We start from the raw sequence: 16,966 nt of genomic DNA on the forward strand, positions 1-16,966 counted from the left end.
CTCAATTGTCCGGAACATTTTCTTCCACATGTTTGCTCTGTCTCCTGCCTGATGGCAACTCCTACACAGTTACCAACAGCCTCTTGGCTGATTAACAATATAATTTATTGTGCACACTTTAAGTAATCAGCAAATGTTTTTTTTTTGTCTTTTTAACAGGCTACAAAGGTTAAAGAAATGTAATGTATTAAAAATGTTACAAAAAAATTAGAGCGTTTCTGCTTTATGTGTTTTGGAAGCTGGGTTCTTTTACTCATGGTTCTTTTACAGGAAAATATTTTCACCCCAAATTTCTGCATCTTCTGCATGTCGTATTAATTTAAATTTACAGATCAAATATGTAAAACAGAGTATACTCTGTTTTACATATTTAACATTTAAATATATTTAAATGTTAGAACTTTTTTATTTCTTGAGGTTTTCTGCTTTCCTAATGAATGACTGCTGATCCTGGTCACACGTATCTCCCATAAAACCATTGCATTCTTCCTTTAGTAACAAAGAACTGACACTGCAGAGTGAAACAAAGAATTTGTACTTTTGGTGTGCCGGCATTTGTTTGGCTGAGTTCAAACTGAAGTTGGAATACACACCCAATGTTTTATGTTTCGACATAAACCTAATATTAAGTAAATAAACAGAATACAAGTTATGTCATCCGTCTGGCTGGTTCTTATGCTACGTCCTTGCTACATGTGCAACTCATCAAACTTTTATGCAAGTTCTTCAGTTTGACCTCAAAACCTTTCTTGAATCTGGAACAAATGTGCTTCCCCGAAGCTCGAGTCACACCCCACTCCAGCAGCCTCTGCAGTTTCAGATATTGCACAGGCCCCTTGTTGATCGCAGCCACTGACGACTTGGGAGGAGGGGGCACGCAGAACAGACTCCCACCGTGAGATAATGCTGCGTCCTGTTGGGAAGGCAGGTCAACCTGCAGACCATGAAGTGGGTAGCCCAGCAGGTGGAAGCTGGGGAGATGTGAGTTAGCGCTGTCAGCTCTCATTTATGGGGACCATGTTACTTACTTTACTTCTCTAAGAATGGAGGGTTAAAAACAGGATTATAGAGAAGGTGCATGAGTAGAGAAAGCACAATGAATATTTGCAAAGATTATGTGCAAAATTATTTATTGAAATTTATATGAAGCACTGAATTAGTTGTCATATATCAACACATCCGTGCAAGTAACTGTGTCGTTTCCTCTAAAAACAATATACTGGCGCCCTCCAGAGGCCGTTCAAAGAAATAACACTGAAAAGTTGCACTTTTTTAAATCTGACTCATTTACAAATTGTCTCCAGAATAAATTTTATTTAACCATAATGTCAGCTTTAAAAATAATCAGTTTTAAATAGTTAATTGCTATAAGACGCATTTTGGGGCCAAAAATATTTTTGCTGGACTTTGGATAACAGCATCATCATAAGTAATTCTTACAGTTTTCTAGGATTCAAAGTCAGATTCTCTAGTTTTCTTGTTTTGAACCTACCAGGAATTCACAATGTCTCCATCAACACCTGATTCAATAGATTTGTTCAAAGTTTTCTACCTAAACTCCTTTAACTTTTACGTCTGCACCTCTTCGGCTGTCAAAACTCTTCTTTGACAAACTTAATAGTGTGGAGAAATAGAACAATTTTTCAACAAACGTAACATTGGGTTACTGTGATGGACTACTGATGATACAAAAAGCTGCAGTTCAGTTTTTAAACAGAATGTGCAACCAGAAGTATATTTCTTGCATTTTGGCCCTGCTCCACCGGCTGACAGTTTAATTTGTTTTATTAGCTGATATAATCTTTTATTGCAGGTTTATCAGTTCCTCCGTTCTAAACGGCTCCATCTTTACACACCGTCTTGTTGCTTTTAAAACTTGTTTAAGAACATTGTTTCTCACTGACATTTAAAGTGTGAGCGGTTTTATATGACCATAAAAACGTTTTAATATCTCTTAAATTGTACTCATGTTCTTTTGATCATTGCTGTTTTTATGCAGGGAACATTGGTCAACTATCATGTTTCAAGAGTGTAATAAAGTTATATATAATGTTGTTAGAAGGTCAGATTATTACACCAGCGTTATGAAAGTGGAAATTCTGAAGGATTTGACTATTACTGATCTGTGATGTTTGGTGTCTCAGTGAGTGTGAGTATTGAACAGTGTATCTCCCAACAAGGCTGTTTTGTACTCAGCAGATCTAAAAACCTTAAAGAAAGTTAACATGAACCCAGTTCTTTAAAGCTCTATTGATGTTAGGTACAAGGAGCATCAACGGATTGGGTTTCAACTTGGGTTTTGTGTTAGGAAAGCAGCAGGTGGTTTTTAAATGGCTGCAGATAAAGAGTTTAGAGAACACAATGTCTTTTTGTGGATTATAATTTTCTTGAATTTGATCATTTGCAGCAGGTTTGTGATAAAAAAAAAGATGAAAACAAATATACAATCCAAACACAGGTAAATAATGTAAACTATTACTATTACTATTTACTATTCATAGTCAAATGAGAATCCCTATTATCATTTGTATTAGTATGTGGAGAAAGTGTCAGATTTACTTTGCTTTACAAGACCACAGTAGCATATAATTACTGTGCTGTGAAAAAGTGTTTGCCCCGGGCGTGCCGTGGTGGCGTAGCGGTTGGAGCGACCCGTATTTGGAGGCCTTGAGTCCTCGACGCGGCCGTCGCGGGTTCGACTCCCGGACCCGACGACATTTGCCGCATATCTTCCCCCCACTCCTTCCCTGTTTCCTGTCAGTCTACTGTCACATAAGGGACACTAGAGCCCACAAAAAGACCCCCTCGAGGGGTAAAAAAAGTGTTTGCCCCTTTACAGATTTCTTCTTCCTGTATTTAATCAAAATTAAAAGTTTCAGATTATCTCAAACTCTTGATAATAGCCGTTACTGCTGACTGTGTCATTAGGACTTAGATTTATGTGGAAACAGATTTTTCGCATTGGATTAACTAGTTTTGGATTTCTCTTAAAATAATAATTTGAAAAGTGTTTTTTTTTGTTGTTGTTACTCAGCTTCATCCAGTATTAAAATGTGTTTGATGAACTAATATGTTCACTTAAACAGAATAGAACTGAAGTAATGACATGTGTACATAGATGAATATAAACTAATAATTTTAGAGCCTCTGTACACTTCAGTAAAAAAAAAATTATCTTCATGCAGATAATCACGTTCCATGTGTTGGTGTCAACTTTTTTTATTGTGGTACAAAGACGCAGCAAAAAATTTGATGACTAATCATTTAACAGATATATGACGCAGCAAAACTAAAAGGCACAATAAAACATTTATTGCTGCGGCAAGCACAAGAACATTTATCTATGATGCATTTCAGAAGATACTGAAGAGCAGTTGTAATAAAAGTAATTATTTTACTTTTAATAAAATTAAAATAATTTGTTATCTGATGGGAATTGCTCTACAAAGTCATGCAAAATGCCTGTTTATGGTATTTAGAACAGTTAATAATTATATAGAGCAATACATTTTTTTAACCAGTGTTGTCTTTGCTATGAAAAACTTCACATTTGATGTCATTATACCAGCAGAGCGTTAATGTGTGCATGAAGGGGTGAATGAATGAATGTAGTGCAAAGCATTTGATGTCTGAACAAGAAAAATTGTTATGCATTTACTATTTACTGTATAGAAAGTTTTGGTACGACCAACCTGGATTTTTTTTTTTTTTTAAGAAATCAATCCACTCTGCTGTATGAACATTACACTACATTAGTTGCTACAATTGTTCAGTATTGTTCTTGACCTACTGGGACCCCGCTCGGCCAGTTTCCTTTCATTATTTTCATCATTTTTGGAAGAAAATTAAATTTTTGCAATCTTGCGGATGTTCGGCTTTCTCAGCTTGTCAATGACTATATTTATTGTTTCACGGTAAATACTAGAAACTGCTGAATTTTGTTTGTTCGCACCATGTTCCAGACTTTGCACAGTAAAATCCTTTGGATAAACTGCAATATCTCTGCAAATGTTGTTTTTTATTAATGGATGCAAATAAGCAAATGTCAATCAAAACCTACTGAGAGATGTGAACTTTATTTCTGGTTATGCATAGTTATTATAATTGTGTAAATTCAAGAGTGTATGCTAAAATAAAAACAACCTTTTTCCACCATGTAACAGTCTATGGATGTGCACATAGATGAGCCATATATTTGCATATATTTGTTTTTCCAGTATTTGTTTTGGGTTGATGCATGACACATTATAAGTTTTGAATCGTCATGGTTTCAGTTTAAATCATAAATACTTAGTGTTAAAAGGAATTTGTAGGCCTTATAGTTCAAAGGTATTTCTCCATCTTATCTTCCACATTATATCTGTCCTAATCAACCTAATCACAATCTAGATTGGGTTCATTTCTGACACTCCTCTGTAGTTAAACTGTAATGGGAGAATGTTTTCTTCTGTTTACATTTCTAACAATGTGAAGTATTAAATCCTCTAAGATGTCACTATGTAAGGTCTGTCTTTTCTCACTTTCTAGATTTGTCTTTCTACTGATGTTGAGACAGAAAACCCTTTATTCTTATTTGTAAAACATGGTAATATTAAGTAAACTAAGAGATCCCATTCTTAGTGTCTAATAAAACAGATAAGTTATTTTGTTCCAAAGATTAAAAGTCTTTATAGCCATAAAACGTGTGTTAGAGTTTATTACAGTCAGTAAATATTAACCCACTGCATAATCCTCTACACCAGGTTTGTAAAACTCAGGGCCAAACAGCCTGCTGTGAGTTTTTCTGCATCACATAAATAGAACCTCCAAGATAAGTTGTGTGCTTAAATATTAATTTATCAATCAAATCAGATTTTTCTGCACAGAGCCAAGAGAGATGGCTCTATATACTGATATCGATACTGATAAAAAAAAACTGGAAACATACATATATAAGTCGCACAAGTCTATAAGCCGCTGGTATCTCCGCCGCTCTCGGTTTTCAATGTGAAAAGATGTTCACTATTATTAAATAGTCACTGAATGCAGAAACAGATAATTACCGTATTTTTGGACTATAAGCCGCTACTTTTTTCCCACGCTTTGACCCATGCGGCTTATAGCCAGGTGCGGCTTTTCTGTGGATTTTTCTTCAACCACCAGGGGGCTCTTTAGCAGGAAGTGAATCTTTGAAAGTCAAAATTGGAAATCAAAGAAGAAAGTGCTGATTTCATTTAGAACAAGCACATGCTAGCAGCACGACGGAGAAATGTTATCCAACCCCTTCATCATGGAAACCACATGAAGAAGTTCATATGATGATGCTTTTAAGTTGAAGGCTATCGATCTGGCAGTACAGATCTGGCAGTACAGATCGATAGCCGCTGCTATGGTTTGCAGTATTTTTATTTTGTAATTTGTTTTTCTTGATTGTAAGAGTTTTGCTTCCGTATTCTATAATTGCAGCATTTCATTCTTTGAAGCATTCTTCTTTTTTTCCCCGTTTTGGAGTTTGCATCATTCATGTGTTTGCAGCTCATTTCAAAATTTGCAAAAACCTTAAAATGTGGGAAAGGGGAAAAATATAGTTAGTTTAGAAAGGCTTTTAATTAATTGAATTTAAGTTTATTAATTTTTTCCAATTTGATGCAATATATCAAAGTCTTCCCTGGACTGCATTACTTTTATCTCAGTTGCCATGAACTTTGAGTCTGTGGTAAATGTTTCTGAAAACTATTATCAAACTTATAAAACACGGCCTCTATCACCCCACAGCTAATAAGCACTGGCAGCAGAAAAGAAAACAATCTTCACCAAAACATGGTTGCAAAACGGCATAACTAACATGTGACCTTACCACACTGATTACAGAAAAGTACTGCAATAAAACCTATGTTTAAAAACAAAACACATCAAGACTATTTTTTTCTGGAGTGTGATAAAAGATACAAGACTGAAATAAAATAACTAATTAGTAAGTACGTGAATAAACGTGATTTATATGACACCTTTCATGGGTCAGAAACCACAGTGCTTTACAATGAAAACAAACTTGAAAATGCAGAAGAAAAAAACATAAAAGGATGAAACAGATTACACATAACATGATACAGTATAAAAACTAGCTAAAGGCCACACTGACTAAATGAGTCGTCAAATACTACTTAGAAGAATCAACAGGATCAAGACATTCCAAAGCATTCCACAAACTGGAGGCTACTGCTGTAAAAGATTTATCCCCTCTACTTTACCATTGCTTTAAGTTATTGCAGTAAAAGGGGATCTACAACCTCATCTAATATTGTGTTTACATACTTTGGAGAATTGTATTTTAATTCTATCCTCGTACGTAAAACATTGAAACAGTAAAGAGTTTACCTGAAACTTAGTCTGAAATAAATTAAATTCAGGAGTTGTAAAGATACATAATTTATGTGGAACTTATGCAGGAATAGCTATATAACTTTGATCGTTTCCTAAGGGCTGTGCTGCATTATTTCCTGAATGTTTTTTTTACCAAGTACTCATGTTCACCTTTGAAGACCTTCAAACATGGTTTTATAACTGATAGGAGGATTTTTTTTGAAAGTGTGAGTACATTGTTCCTGAGATATCACACATGTGCAATAAAACAGTAATATTAGATAACTTGGATAACCATCCAACCATCATGAAGGAGCTTTAGAAGAACAGATGCCATAAAATGGGGAGATAATTTTCTTTAAATAGCAATAAAAAGAAAACTCTCAGTGCATCCTTGTCGGGCTACAATGCAGAAGCTACTGTGGCTGGGCTGTTTGTATTTTCTGTGCATCCTTGGAAGTCAAGGTAGGGGGTTGAAAAGACAGGATGACTTTGTGCTTCTTGCAGGCCCCCTGGCACAACCAGAGCTGAGAACCTTTAGCAATGGGGAACATGCTGCCTTTGACTGCAGTCATCCCATACCAGCCAACTCCAAACTGTATTTTGAGTACCTCCGGAGCAAAGGGGTGACACACTTCAAAGTCCCGCTGTCGTGGGTCCAGCTCCTTCCAACAGGCCTGTCAAGCGAACCCCAACCAGGTGTAGTTAGATGCTACCAGACCCTCCTGAAGCAGCTGCTGGAGGAAGGACTGCAGCCACTCGTCATCCTTCATGGGTCAGATGTTCCAGAGTCTTTGAGGTCCAGGTATGGAGGCTGGGAAAGTCAGTGGCTGCTAGAGATGTTTCAGCAGTATGCCGAGTTCGCTCTGAAGGAGTTTGGGCCACTGGCACAGTCATGGGTGACATTTAGTGACCTGGATGAGGTTTTGCATGCGGGTCAGGCTGCAGGTGACCACCGTCTGCAAAACATTCTCCAGCTGAACAAGAAGATTTACCAGTTTTACCATCACAACTTCCCTGGAAATGGTGAGTTATTTTTTACGAAAATGAAATGCACTACAGTTATATTGACTTAACAAATGTCTATCGCAAGGAAAGATCGAAAAAGAATTGCAAATTATTCATGCTTCTTATTGTAATACTGACTAAAGTCAAAGTTATTTAAAAGTATTTCTTCAATGCATTTGCATTTGTGCAGGGAGACGTCTGTCAATTGCGCTGAAAGGAACAGATGAAGCTGCACTTTCCCAACTTAAAGGTTCAACAACTGTAAGTTGTCTAATGTTAGTTAGAAGTGAACAACTAATATTATTGATAGTGTAACATGAGTTAGAAATGAATTAGAAATAATTTGCTGTGACTAACTTTACTTGCTGTCTGCACTTCTTATAAACTTCCTAGGTGTGAATTCCTCTGTGTCTTTATTTGAAATCCCAAACTGAAAGCAAGCAACAGCAAAAAAAAAAAACAAAAGAAAAAAACTAAATAAACAACTGGATGCATTTTGCCAACTTATTCAGGAGAAACATAACTTCTGTGTTCTATGACTGCAACCCTGTCATCTCCTCACTTCCTATGCTAATTATCATTGCTGTATTAATCTCTGGATCAATACAGGTTGATTTCTTGTCAGTGGACATGGATTTCAGCTGCACTTCTTCTGCAAACTTTGCACAGGAGTTGAAGAACCTACAGGTAAACTATATTCATAGAGGTGTTTTATGTTTTACATGAAAACTAAACTGCAGCCTCTTGTTTTGTAGATTTCCACTGGAAACATGCCAATCCTGATATACAGGCTGACACTTCACGACTGTTCACACCATGAACAAGAGCCTCTTGGAAACTTGCTGAATGGTATGTGGTGTTCACTACTACCCAGGCTGGCATAAACAAAAAAGCTCAACAAAAGTTCAGTCCCAAAATTATGAGATGTTTTGTTTAGTTTGTAAATTATTACCTTTAACGTAATAAACAGGTCTTTGTATCAGCATCACACATTAAGGCCAACAGATTAAAAACAAGATTGTGTAAAGGCAAATATAAAAAGTAAAAGAACTTGACCTGAACAGAGAAGTACAAATTATAAATTCATAAACACTACAATGCCAGGATGCACTGACCATAACTGAAAGAATGTCAATTATTATTATTACTAGCATTAGCATAATTATTATATGTCAACTAATCAAGAAAGATCACAAGTACAATTAAAAATAGTAGTGGCAAATGTAGCATTAGATGTGCATGGAGAGACACTGCAAAATATGTTCATAACTGTGAGTAAACAGATTGCAGCAATTTTAATTTAAAAAATGGACATAGCAATATAAATGTTATATATACCATTACATTTGCTGAATTAATCATAAATAGCACATACAAGCTTACTAATATTACTGAATTACTTCTTAGAGACAAATAATCATATTTCATAATTAAAATCAGTGAAAACATTTTTTCTACAATTACTTTTAATAATGAAGTAACAACTTTTTATATGAAGCATTACTCAATATATGTACAACATATTTATTTTTTAATGGCAAACCACCATTTACATTTATCAGGGCCATATTTACTGCAGCTACACTGATGTTGCAACGTTCACACTTGATTAAGAAAAGAGACCATCAGATATGAAAGGCAATAGAATTATCTTGAAATGTATCTACTATTCAGTATTTCTCTCCAGATGTTATTTTATAATGTAATGACACTGGAAAACAAACATGAAATAAAAGAAAAATGACAACATAATTAAAGTACCATCATGAGGCTTAAGAATTAAGGATTTGTAAAGGATTACTAGTGAATGAAATGTCTTGAATAAAGTGAAAAGTGCAAAGTTACAGGAATAACTCATCTTCAAATATCACAATTGAGGAAAAGTATTCTTGGATTTATTGCAATGTCATAAGACAGTCATTCTCTCAAACAGTCGTACTAAGAGATGATCTGAATATTATTGGATGCGACATGAAGGATGTGTTGGTGCAGTTGGAGATGCAGGATACCGTAGACAGGTAAGTAGTAGTTTACGTAAAACAATTACAGATACATTGAGTGCTTTTTCATTCTTATTTATATTTGATCTTCTCATTTTTTAAAGTGGTAAAGCACATTTCAGCAGAAATGGTGACGAAATTGCTCAGGAAAAAGATCTTTTCCTCATGAAAGCATTCCCTCCTGGCTTCCAATGGGCAACATCCACAGAGTCTTTCAAGGTTGAAGGTGCATGGGCAGCAGGTGAAAAAGGCGAGACCATCTGGGATCGCTTTGGTCATGAAAACCAAGCCTTTAATAATCATACTGCTGACACAGCTGCTGACAGCTACAGAAAGGTTGATATAGATGTCTACCTCTTGCGAGGTCTTGGAGTCAACACCTACCAGTTCTCCATTTCCTGGGCCCGTATATTCCCCTCAGGTCACAAAGACAGCCTGTCAGAAGAAGGAGCTCTCTACTATGACAATCTGATCGATGCTCTTATTGAATCTGGCATACAGCCTGTTGCCACTCTCTACCATTGGGATTTGCCTCAGGCTCTCCAAGACGATGGTGGATGGACCAACCATTCCATTGTTGCAGCTTACATGGACTATGCAGCCTTCTGCTTCCATAGATATGGAAACAGGATCAAGAGCTGGAACACATTCAGTAGTCCCTGGGTGGTGAGCCATGCTGGATATGGCACAGGTGTGCATGCTCCGGGAATAAAAGACTACGTGACTGCTTCTTATCAGGTAAACATAGTGGTATCCCCACGTAAAAACCTTTTAAACATGTCTAAATTTTGTTTAGGTTATAACCCTTAACTTTTTAATTCTTATTTCTACAGGTTACTCATAATATAGTGAAATCCCATGCTGAAGCCTGGCATGTCTACAATGACAATTACAGAAAGACACAGGGAGGGAAAGTGGGCATTGCATTAAACTCTGACTGGGCAGAACCTGCTGATGCTGAAAAACCTGAAGATAAGGAAGCTGCAGAGCGCTACCTCGAGTTTATGCTAGGCTGGTTTGCCCATCCAATCTTCATAGATGGGGATTATCCAGAAGTTCTCAAAACTCAGATTGCAAACAAAGCAAAAGAGTGTCCCTCATCTGCGCCAGCAGTACTTCCAACTTTCACTGATGAAGAGAAAGCGAGGATCAAGGGAACTTCTGACTTTTTTGGTTTAAATCATTATACCTCCCGTTTAGTTAGCAGCAGTGTAGGTGGGTGCACCCCTGGTCCTGAAGGAGTTGGAGACTTCCAGGCAAAAGTGGACCCCTCATGGCCTGCTACAGCATCAGACTGGATCTACTCCATGCCCACAGGGCTACGGTCACTTCTGAACTACATTAAAACAAAATATCTACCAGTTAACAATTTGCCCATTTACATAACTGGGAATGGCATGCCAACAGATGACAGTGGGGACACCCTGAATGATGTTAGCAGAATAGAGTACATGAGAGGTTATATTAGTGAAGCCCTAAAAGGTTAGTGCTTGTAATTTCTGTATTATTTATCATCTGCTTAGCAGAAAGAAACCAGCCATAACTTTTTTACGTTGTCTTCTGTTTCCTTTTACAGCCATTGAACTCGATAATGTGGATGTGCAGAGATTCACAGTGCAATCGCTTATGGATGGATTTGAGGGAAACAAAGGGTACAGTGAAAGATTTGGACTTCACCAGGTTGATTTTGTAGATGGAAACAGACCAAGAACACCAAAACAATCAGCATATTTCTTTGCTCAGATCATTGAGCAAAATGGTTTTGTTTCACGTAAACAAGATCATTTTGAAGGTGTGAAAATATCACCACCTCGCCGTTCCACTCCACTGCCACCCTCAGAGGTCCCATCTGCATCAAAAGTAGTCTGGGAAAAATTTACGCCACAGAAAAAGTTTGACAGGCAAATGTATCACTATGGCAATTTCTCACAAAACTTCTTATGGGGCGTCTCATCTTCAGCTTATCAGATTGAGGGTGGATGGAATGCAGATGGAAAAGGGCCCAGTGTATGGGATACATTCACTCAGAAACCAGGTAGTGGTATTCCTGATAATGTGACTGCAGACATTGCCTGTGACAGTTACAATAGACTCGATGAAGACCTTTACATGCTGCAAGCTTTGAAAGTGAAATCATACAGATTTTCTCTGTCATGGTCCAGAATCTTTCCCAATGGTAGACGTGAATCCCTGAACCAGAAAGGTGTTGATTATTACAACAGACTTATTAATGGCCTCCTGGCCAGAAAAATCACTCCAATGGTCACAATCTATCACTGGGACCTCCCACAAGCTCTACAAGACATTGGTGGCTGGCAAAATGTGGAGATGATTAACATTTTTAATGATTATTGTGACTTCTGCTTTGCCACTTTTGGTGACAGAGTAAAATTCTGGATGACCATGAATGACCCTCAAGGACTTGCATGGCTAGGATATGGAACTGGACAAATCCCTCCAAACACAGAGGAGCCAGGAACAGCACCATACCAAGTTGCACATAACTTGATAAAAGCTCACGCTACAGCATACCACACATATGATAACAAATACCGTGCTTCTCAAGGAGGTATGGTTTCCATTGCCCTTAATGCTGAATGGGTTGAACCTAAAGATATCAATGTCCCTCGTGATCTTGTTGCTGCTGACCGTGCGATGCAGTTCAACCTGGGTTGGTTTGCCCACCCAATTTTCAAGAATGGAGACTATCCAGAGGCCATGAAAGCCCAAGTTTTGGTCAAAAGTGAACTCCAAGGTCTTTCACAGTCAAGACTCCCTTCTTTCACAGAGGAGGAAAAGAACTTGATCAAAGGAACTGCTGACATGTTCTGTGCCAATCACTACACTTCAAAAACAGTAACCCATGTTACAGGTGCAATTTTACCACCATCCTATCAAAATGACAGAGACTATATAGAAGAGGAGATGACTGATCAACCAACAACAGCAGTTGAATTCACAAGAGCTGTATCATTTGGGATGAGAAGGCTTCTCAGCTGGATCAAGGAAGAATATGGTGATCCAGATATTTACATTACTGAAAATTCAGTTTCTACTCCTATGGAATATGCTTATGATGATATTGACAGAGTATTTCTTTACAAAACTTATATTGACGAGGCTCTTAAAGGTACAGTAATAAATATTTTAAAAAGTTGTATATTACAATGTGTTGATCATTCACAACTAATTTCTGTTTGTTTTTTTACCTCTCTCTTAACAGCCTATGAACTTGATGGAGTCAAGGTGAAAGGCTATGCAACATATCTCATGGATTCTTTTCAGTTCTTCCATGGGTACCAGTTTGGGTTTGGTCTCCACTACATAGACTTCAATAACATACACCGACCAAGAACACCTAAGTTCTCGGCTCATCTCTACTACAATATTATGAAGGATAATGGCTTTTCATTACCAGATGATGAAAAGATGTTATATGGAGAATTCAAAAAGGATTTCATTTGGAGTAGTGCAACAGCATCATACCAGGTAAAAAATCTTCCATGACAAATATATGTAATCCAAATGCTGTTGTCACTTATATCAAATCATGTTCAGGTCAGATTATCTACCCAGACTGATTGGTTCCAGCAGGGTGCTTCATCACCACTAGTGTCTTTCTTTTTTTGTAGCTGAATAAACAAATCACTACTTTAGATGTGGTGATGAGATTTAAATCACAGATTTCCAATAAGCTGTTTTGTAAAAGCGGCAGCTGAGTGGTGTTTTTATTTTAAAGTTGTTGACCAATGTTCCAGCAAGACGACCTAGTCACTGAACTTGAACATTTAACAACCAAGGTGTGATATCACAATGGTGATCAGTAAATTAAAACCAGAGGTTAAAAGGTCAATAAATGTATTTCAACGATTGATTCATGTTCTGTTCATCAGAGGTGCATTCTAAAAGGTTATTTTTCAATTTTTTAAAATAAGCAATTTCTTTTAATGAGAACATTTCATATTTGGCATGCTTTTAGTTGAAAGAAACCAACCATAAATTTGCTATGTTGTCTTATGTTTTCATTTTACACAAATGCAAACCATTCGTGCTAATGGTTTGCATTAAAACACAAAAATAATAAGCTTTGTATTTCGGTTTTAGCCACCCCACACAAAAAACCTTCCAGATATTCTGCAACAAGAAATCATCTTCAGTTCTGACTTTCCTGTTTACAGATTGAAGGGGCATGGAGACAAGGTGGAAAAGGTCTCAGCATCTGGGACAAGTTTACACACACTCCTGGAAATATACTTCAGCATGACACTGGGGACATTGCTTGTAACAGTTACAATAAGATGGAAGACGACATTGCTGCGCTAAAGAAAGTCAAGGTGTCTCACTATCGCTTCTCCGTGTCCTGGCCAAGGATCCTGCCTGATGGTACTACCGAATACATCAATCAGGCTGGTCTAAATTACTACAAGAAACTTCTGGATTCCCTTATTGCCGCAAACATTCAGCCTCAAGTAAGTATCTCTCCTAAAATATTCATTAAGAAAAATGCTTTACCTCTTTTACCAACTGTTTTTCTTTTCGATCAGGTCACTTTGTACCACTGGGATCTCCCACAAGCTCTACAGGATGTTGGAGGTTGGGAAAATGAGACCATCATTGAACGGTTCAGGGATTATGCAGATATCCTCTTTGAGAATCTTGGTCCAAAAGTGCAACTTTGGATCACTTTCAATGAGCCCTTCATAATAGCAATATTAGGCCATGTCCAAGGCACACATGCCCCAGGTATGTATAATATTCTTAACCAGAATTTCACTTTATTTTCAGAGAGTTTCAGCATATTGGGTGTCAGACTTTTGTCAATGCAGTGCTGCTAAGAAAATATGCTGCATTTACTGGCAGAATGTTTGAATTACATCTATATAAGAAAATCAACATCACAGTTTTTTTGTGTGTTTTTTCAGGTTTCAGTGATCGACCAGATACTCTTCCATACATTGTAAGTCACAACATAATCAAAGCCCATGCAGAGGCCTGGCATGTTTACAATGACAAATACCGAGCCTCACAAAATGGAATGGTCTCCATCACTGTAAATGCGGACTGGGCCGAACCCAGAAACCCCTACAAACAAGAGGACTATGATGCTGCACTGAGTGTGGTTGAGGTATATATTGTTCTGTCACTGTTTAACAGAAAACCTTGTGGAGTGATATTTTTGACGATTGCTGTGTGTCAAAACCTATCCACAGTTTTATCTTGGCTGGTATGCCCATCCCATTTTTAATGGTGACTACAGTCCACTAATGAAGAGATCTGTTCTGGAGCAAAGTCTTGCAGGTGGTTTGACAAAATCCAGGTAAAAGCTTGGGTTCTATTTTTAAATGCTTTGGACAAACCATAAAGTTTGTCCAAAGGAATCTCTATGGAGGTTCTTCTTAAGTTTGTTTTACACTGACTACATACACTGATGTTTTCTGTCATACAACTTCTTCTTGAATTTTTCTCCTTAAGGCTTCCTGAGTTTACTCCTGAGGAAATTAAGAGAATTAATGGCACATATGATTATTTTGGATTAAACCATTACTGCAGTGTCTTGGCATTCCCTGTAGACTTTGGGGAAATTCAGCACTTTGAGGCAGACAGGTAGTGCATTTTAAAAGCCAGCTTTACAATTAAATAATGACTTGATAATCATTTATCAACATTTTCTAAAATTGTTGTTAAAAGTGTCCAGGATTTTTAAAAAGCTAAATCCTGGACTAATTCCTGTTACAGGGGCGTGGAACTTCTTAGAGATCGTACCTGGTTGGAATCAGGTTCACACTGGCTGACGATGACCCCATTTGGCCTACGAAGATTGCTGAAATTCATTAAGCATGAGTTCGGAAATCCTCCGATAATCATCACTGAGAACGGTGTCTCTGAAAACGGACCAGTTGATCTGAATGATGTACACAGGAAATACTTCTATGAAAAGTACATCAACCAAGTCCTGAAAGGTATTTAAACAACTTCATGGACTATCTAAGGACATCTAAAATACTTATCTCTAAGAAGAAAGCAAATATGTGGTCTGAATAAAATCTGTTAAGGCCTTCATCAAATATTCAAATCAAGAAACGTACATAAAAAAATATCAATTTCCAGTTTTTGTGCATTATAAAATTGTTTCTTTCTTCTGCAGCTTATTTGCTTGATGACGTGAATGTCATTGGCTACACTGCTTGGTCTCTGCTGGACAACCTGGAATGGGCTGTTGGCTATACAGAGAGATTTGGACTTTTCTATATCAACCGCTCAGACCCTGATCTGCCTCGAACCCCCAAAGCCTCTGTGTCCTTTTACTCCTCCATCATCAGCTGCAACGGGTTTCCCGACCCAGCATCTGGACCTCACGAGTGTTGGAACCCTACCCCTACAGTTATCCCTACCTCTGCCCCTACCACTACATCTACCACTACATCTACCACAACTCCTAAACCTGAAGGTAAGGTGATCTGATTTCAGATCAGAGCGAATTTTTTTTAAACGAAAATGCAAAGTTAGACATGTGATTGATATCAACTTTAATGATCAAAATAACCCCGACAATAGGTTTGGGCAAATTTACTAGCACCAGCTGGATTATCTGAAAGCCTCTATTTGTTTCAGAATGCAATGTTACAAAGTTTGGAAATATTTCACTGTTAATGGTCTGTTGAAGATTATTAATAAAAAAATATGTATTTATCTTTTTCTGTAGTAACTAAAGAACCGATCACCGTAATCAACAAAATTAACTTCCTTGGTATGAGGCTCTCCGTCAAAGAAGCTGAGACTGGATTTAACACAGCATTTGCTTTGCTGATTGTAATGACCGCAGCAATTTGTTTGTCTGTCGGCTTCTTTTTATTTAAGTGGTGCTCCAAAAAATCCAAGAAAACTGAAAATATAGAGTTGGACTGAAAATTGTGATAACAGCTAATGCAGACATATAAACATGTAAAATCCATGTCTAAATTTAAAGGAGTAAATTCTGCTAAAAACTCAACCTTCAGTAGAGAAGTTTTCTACCTCTTATTTTTGGTGTGAAAAATATTAAGCTAACTGAAGTAAATTAATGGTGAAACCCATTTCAATCCTGTGTAAAACTTCAGATTCATTCTACTTACTACACTGTTAATGTTTTTGTGTCGACACAGTTAAAGTAATATAAAAGCAATAAAATGTTAGCTTCTAAGCTTTCTTTGTGTGTGAAAATTTTTCTGTCAAATAAAAAGACGAATGTTAGTTACTGTCATAGTAACTTATTGTAACATTTAGAACAATTTTGTCAATCTTTGTTAGACATAATGGACAAAGCACAACATAACAACCAACCAATATCAGATGTGTGTTGCTTATCAAGCTTCTAATAAATAAAAATATTGAAATGAACCAAATTGATTTTGTACTTATCTGTTTCTTCCAAATATATTTGTTTTATTTAGTTTGAAAGAACCTCTGACTGTGCATTTTGTTTCTTTTTTTTACTGCTCTGTATCTGTAAGTCACCTTCTGCTCTTCATACTTGATTTACTCTTGTGCCGGTTTTCTTTGTGAACAGCTCATAAGCTAAATGAATACTCTCTCGCGCTCTCGCTCTCTCTAATTATATATGGAGAGAGAGAGAGAAA

The 16,966-nt window shown here is 37.0% G+C and overlaps 1 protein-coding gene across 1 annotated transcript; it reads left to right on the forward strand.

Moving 5' to 3' along the window:
- Nucleotides 1-6,735: 6,735 nt before the first annotated feature.
- Nucleotides 6,736-15,812, forward strand: LOC116722850 (lactase-phlorizin hydrolase-like). Its single transcript, XM_032567192.1, has 16 exons — nt 6,736-7,368; nt 7,541-7,611; nt 7,960-8,037; nt 8,106-8,199; nt 9,284-9,368; nt 9,455-10,088; nt 10,184-10,832; nt 10,927-12,480; nt 12,574-12,839; nt 13,529-13,819; nt 13,895-14,093; nt 14,273-14,475; nt 14,561-14,667; nt 14,823-14,954; nt 15,087-15,310; nt 15,496-15,812. The coding sequence occupies exons 1-16, from the start codon at nt 6,750-6,752 to the stop codon at nt 15,810-15,812; spliced, it is 5,523 nt and encodes a 1,840-aa protein (XP_032423083.1). The 5' UTR covers nt 6,736-6,749.
- The last annotated feature ends 1,154 nt before the right edge of the window (nt 15,813-16,966 follow it).

This window comes from Xiphophorus hellerii, chromosome 7 (genome assembly GCF_003331165.1).
Source record: "Xiphophorus hellerii strain 12219 chromosome 7, Xiphophorus_hellerii-4.1, whole genome shotgun sequence".
NCBI lineage: Eukaryota > Metazoa > Chordata > Actinopteri > Cyprinodontiformes > Poeciliidae > Xiphophorus > Xiphophorus hellerii.